General features: G+C 43.2%; 1 protein-coding gene across 1 annotated transcript; it reads right to left on the reverse strand.

The window, feature by feature from the left end:
• Positions 1-826: 826 nt before the first annotated feature.
• LOC142589516 (uncharacterized) lies at positions 827-1,264 on the reverse strand. The gene has a single exon (XM_075700949.1). The coding sequence runs from the start codon at positions 1,262-1,264 to the stop codon at positions 839-841; it is 426 nt and encodes a 141-aa protein (XP_075557064.1). The 3' UTR covers positions 827-838.
• Positions 1,265-6,201: the final 4,937 nt, after the last annotated feature.

Here is a 6,201-nt window from a genome sequence, read left to right on the forward strand (position 1 = left end):
GTTCGCACAAAAGTGACACATAAGCAATAAACGCGCTTCTTTCTCTTCGATAATGGCTAAACCATGGTACGCGCTTTGCGCGTATCTCTAACATTAAGCCATGTATTGTAAATATGTACGAGCGTGCCTGCGTGGACCCAGAAAATCTTAGTTGAGCCAAATAAAGGCGGATTATACTCTTGGAGAGGGCAGTCTTGAAGTTGATATATTGCACTTGTCGGCAACACAAAGCACTATTACAGTGGCTCATGTATAAGTTCCATGCTGAGGGACGTAACAAAAGCGTATCACACGGCACTGTTTTCGGCACAGAAATTTATTTACATTTCATATACAAATGGTTCTTCCAGGATATATCCACGCTGTGTCGACTTTACCGCCGCGAACACAGCGCTGACAGAAATAAAGCAACCAAGGACTTCTTCTAGCTGAAAAGGAAGAAGAAAATAACAAGTTTTTTTTTTGTCACATGCATATGACCATTCGCATTCCTTCGTTCATTAAAGATATATCATTGTGGCTCCACATGATGATACAAGTCTACTCGTGCTCATAAAAAAATATAGGAAGGAACAAATGGTGCTATTATCGTTGAAATAAATTTTATAACTACGCTTCAGCTATACCTATCGTCGATTTACACTCGGTTGTGACATCTCGACACACCTTCCTGCAGATTATCTGCTGACAAGACGAAACGCCGCGCTTAGCGAACGGCAACTGGAGAGCAACTTGATTCATTCTTAAGGAACGCGGTCTATAACAACACTGTCTAGAATTTAGTGAGAATGTTTAAGGGAAAAACACAACAGAACTGTACCTTGTGGTTACATGGCACCTATCCCTTCAGGGCATATCCCCCGTATTTCAGCCCGCTGCCGTAACCGAGGCCACCTCCATAGCCCAGGCCAAGTCCGTAACCCAGACCTCCACCGTAGCCGAGACCTCCGCCGTATCCCAGGCCTCCACCGTATCCCAGGCCTCCCCCGTAGCCGAGTCCTCCACCGACTCCTCCAAGGCCGGAGTGAGCGACGATGGCGCCTCCGCCGTGGACCTTGTTCACGTGGTGCACGGTGCGCACGAGGAAGGCGGGTCCGGCCACAGCCTTCGAGAAGCCAGGTCCGCCGCTGAGCAATGCTACGCTGCTGCCGACGCCTACTCCTCCGACACCTAGGCCGCCACCGTAGCCGAGACCACCGTAGCCGAGACCACCACCGTAACCGAGGCCTCCACCGTAGCCGACGCCACTGAGTCCACCGGCCATAGTGCACACCAGAAGTGCGGAACCAAGGAGGAAGATGGCCTGTATTTTCAAGCATCAATTTCCTTATAGTTTATGCATTTTCGTTGTTAACTTTCGTCGTTTCGTGTTAGCCTGCGTTTTTTTTTTGTTGATGTTGATTAATGTATTTCACGTCGACTATTTGCACTAAACAATTTCCACGTGAGAAATGTTGTTTGCATGGTCAGAGTAAATCGCAATGATTCCAGGTTTTCACACACATATCTTTTAGCGACGCACACTTCTTTCTGTCATAAGAACAGTACTATACGTAAACATGTGTTTGCAGTAAATATGGAAATGGCAAGAACCAATCACATGCGACAGTTCCCAAAGGTTCTATCATCTCGTGCCGTGGTTAGAGTCTGTCGCAAAGGAACTGAGTACAAAATCAAAAAGCAACAACAAATATATTTCCGGCCAAACAATAGGATGGTCACGTTGATGACTCTATATTGTTACTGTACTAGTTACGTTATAAACAACTGCATAAAAAATACATGTGACGCCTACTCACTTTTCCTTATTAAGGCCCTAATGCTTGTTTGGTATATTTTACACGTCACGTAGAAATAAAATATAAATATCTCAGTCGGCTCGGCATAAGCCAATCTAGGACTTTCTCCTGAAATTTTTTTCTTACTACCCAACTGTGAGAAATATATGAGTGTCCGGTCACTAGCACCTTCAGTGATCACGAAACAGAATGCATAAACTGAACCTTTTCCACGCGCTGTTTGATTCACACAGATATCATCCAATCCATGTTAAAAAAATTGCTTTTTTTTTTACATTGGTCGACATGGCTGCACAGAAATTTGGCTTTGTAATCCTAGTTAGTGTACATATTTAGGCATGGAACATCCTGACGGGGCTAGTGACAACTTGAACTCTGAACGGTACAGCTAAACTTCCATTTATGTTGTTATTAATCTGGTGGAGTTTCGCGCACTCTATTTCGCACTCAAGGTTTGAGATTTTGCAACTAGGAGAAATATGTAACGGGATAAATATTGCACCTGCGTTCTCGTACTTCTTTCGCCATTACAAAGTAACAAAATTGTTTCTTGTTATACTGCATTAAGGTGTCTTATTACAATATTTAACGTACTTTATTCAGAAATTAAACTAATTACAGATGGTGAAAGGCCAATCATAAGTACTCTAGCTTTTGTAAACTGCATAGATGTTCTTCCCCAACATGTACTGGCGCTGCTGCTAGAAAGTTAACGCAACGATTTAAAGAGCGCCCACGGTCTAGGCAGTAAGAACAGAGGGATTCCATCACTTCTCCGAATATTAAAATTTCACGTTTCACTTAGCCTCGTTTAATTTGCCGCAGCAATACGATAGCGCGCACGCGCAGTCACGTGGTCTTATTTCATATTTCTCAGGCTTTCTTGAAACGCCGGAAAAAATCACAACACAGCATGTAAGTTGCCACAAAAAAATCGATTGGTCGTTTTTAAATGCCCTCTACAACGTAACAAAACGCACTTGGCCATAAAAGGAATATTAAAACTTTTGCATAATTGATCTTAGTCAACTTCCTAATTAAGCGCAATATAAAAAAATATGCTAAGAAGCGCTGCATGACGCCAAACCATATGGGGTTGGTTTCATTCAGTCGCGGTTAAGCACTTTCTTTAACTCCTTGGTTCAAGTTACGTGAAAACACCCTGTATAAGGAACATTTACAGCCAGTTTCCCACTCCGCTTGCCAACATGAAAGCACGTAACTAATGCGCACATTCATTTTGGTGATACGGGTGGCCATATGGAAGAGAACCTACTAAGACGTACCAACGAGTTCATAGTGCGGCTCTTTGGGGCTGCAGTCCGAAGAAGTGGTGTTCTCGGTGTAGCCATGGGCTGCTTTTATACTGCCACCTCTCCCAGATTCTTGGCTCTTATTACGCCACTATGACGTATTTGCTTAAGAAGGTCACTCCTCGTTTGTGCTCGCCCATTTTCTACTTGAAAGCGAAATCCAAGCCTGCACTTACTCTCGAATCACACTCCCAACAAAGTCAGCCTCGTGTTGGGAGCGCGTCCGATTGTGGGAAGATAGCGTGAGTGAAACTGCCATCCGTATAAGCCCCACGTTCGAAATGACGAGCTTTACCGGCCCCACTTCTGCGTTTGGTGTTTTGCATCCGGGTTTGATTGTACGCAGTTAGAATTCTTCGAGTACCGTTGAGATACTATCGGAAAAAGCGGAACGGCTTTCTGGGCAGGCTCTCTGCGGGAGTTCGGACGGAGAGCTTTCGGCAGAGGGGCTCACGTGTCTCACTTGCGTTCATGCGCGATTTCCCGCTTTTGCGCTTGGAGCTCGCACTAACCCTCCGCTTCATTTTTCGACTGCGGACAATTCCTGCTCTCCGCGCGTGCTTCTCCTTCTTTAAGGGGCGAGCACAGCAGGAAGAGGCGGTGAAGAAACCTGGTTTTGCAATACAAGCACGAACACAACGGAAAGTGGAACTAGTCCGGAACTAAGCCTACTCCGCTGCCCGTCGAGATCCTCCTTGTCGCGACGTTACGTGGTTTCCGAAATGAATGGTCGTGTGCTCATTGCGGAAGAAAGCCACTTCCACACGTATGATTCCTTGGCATGCGCTTGAACGACATAACCTAACCTGAAAAAAAATATTTCGTTCGATTGTCGCGTTCCCCTAGCGTATGTGTATACTTCCTGGTAGTGCGTGCGTGCGTGCGTGTGTGTGTGTGTGTGTGTGTGTGTGTGTGTGTGTGCGTGTGTGTGTGTGTGCATGTGCGTGTGTGTGTGTGTGTGCGTGTGTGTGTGTGTGTGTGTGCGTGTGTCTCTGTGTGTATGTGTGTGTGTGTGTGTTCCCATGCACTTCAGGTGACTCTATCGCCTACTTTCTTTTAAAGATACCGCACAAAATGAGCATATTAGTCACCGTGTGTATTCTTACTTTTTATTTGATGTGTGGCTATTTCGTTGTACTTAAAAAAAGTTAAAACTACTACTGTTTCCGCATTAGCTTTGGTGTAACACTTGATCGTAAAAAAACATCAACGAGGTATTTTCTTTTTTGATTGAAACTTGGCTTTTACGAGATTTGCACCCGTCAGAATAGAACACATCATGGCGCCATTTCATGAAAGAGTGCGAGGCAACGTGATCCTAGAGATAAGACAAAAGGGAAGCACGTTGCCATCAAAGTTCCAATGTTCCCAACGTAACAGTACACACTAGGCCACATAACTTTTCATCATACGACACACAGCTTCTCTGCTCTCTGAAAATATCAGTTCTAGATATGTTGCTGGTATATATGCAATGGTGTTAGCACCAGACACTACTATTTGCATGAAAAGCAAAAGTTCGATTACATTCTCCATCTCTCTTGTTTTTTTTTCTTTTTGATTTTCGAAAGCAAATCAAATACGAAAGCGCAGCCGTCTTACCATCTTCGTGTTGTTCAAATATTTTCCTGTACCACTGGAGAATATCGTTCAAAGAACCAAGACATCCACCTCATGCCAACAGATAGGAACAGTGCTTTCCTGCTAGACAGATTTCCTGAGAGAAGATCCAAGGAATATTCAGACATGTTTCTCGTTCATAATTTGTCCCCGCCTTCTACAAAAAATAAATCTCTGTAGCGCGGCATGGCTGCATACCCCTGCTGCCTCGCATACACTTGCTGTCAGATCTTCGTATATTGTTAAGCCCTCGAATCTAGAAAAAAATAGTTAAAAATCGCAAAAGATAGGAGTAATTTGGCAATTCACAAATTGCGAACCAAATTTTGGGCTGAACTTGACACGCCCACGACATTATTACCTGCTACAGTAGAGGTATGCTCGGGAAGGAAGTTCTGAATATTGCCGCTATATATACACGGTGTCTAAACAATCATGCACTAATATTTGAAAATATACAAATGACAGGTAGCTGGACAGAACCAAGGCAATGTTATTTGCCGCCGCTTGTAGATACTAATATTATATTTTGAATTCCACCTAATTACATAATTAGTATTAATTAACTAATCAACTTCTCAAATAATAAAATTACATGAAAGGTGTCAATGATAAAATTGTAGAGCGACATGGAAAACTCCCGATACAACTTTCCATTGGTGAATACGTGCTGCATAAAAGTGTTTTTTCGAGCGTGAAAGAAGCCCGCGACAACTGAAGTCATAGCGCTGGATTGACACGAACAAGAAAGATGACAGGACAGTGATATCGTGTTTCTTGTCCGTGTTGATCCAGCGCTACGACATGAATTGATGCAACGAACCAACTAGCCAAAAACTCTGCACTCTTGAAGCTCGTGATTACACGCAAAATTGCCGCGTGACAGATTAACTGTAGGCTTCTTTCACGCTCGGAAAAGCACTTTAATGTAGCCCGTATTGAGCAACAGAAAGTTGTATCGGGAGTTTTTCATGTTGCTATAAAATTTTCTGATTTACACTTTTCATTAAATTGTAATGCTCGAGAAGTTGATTAATTAAGACTATTTATTTATTTATTTATTTATTTATTTATTTATTTATTTATTTATTTATTCCACCCTCAGGGCCAAAGGCATTACAGAGGGGAGTGGGTAATATAGGTTACGAAGACAATAAATACAATACAGGGAATTTTGTAAGAACATAACTTCAACAATCTCCAAAATAAAGAAATATTGTTAGTGCATCGCGAAATCGTTAATTATCTTCGATGGCTGCAATATGGGGAGGGAGGCGGTTCCATTCGACAGATGTCTGGGGAAGGTAGGACTGAAAATAAGCTTTAGTATTGCATTTTTTGTCGCCAACCTTGTGCCGATGATCAATGCGATGGGAGATATATTCCGGTGGTGAAATAAAATCGACGTGTAGCGTGAGGTGATGACCTACCTTGTGGAATAGAGTGAGGCGACTGATTTTCCGGCGAGA

The sequence above is a fragment of the Dermacentor variabilis genome, chromosome 1, assembly GCF_050947875.1.
Source record: "Dermacentor variabilis isolate Ectoservices chromosome 1, ASM5094787v1, whole genome shotgun sequence".
NCBI classification, from domain to species: Eukaryota; Metazoa; Arthropoda; class Arachnida; order Ixodida; family Ixodidae; genus Dermacentor; species Dermacentor variabilis.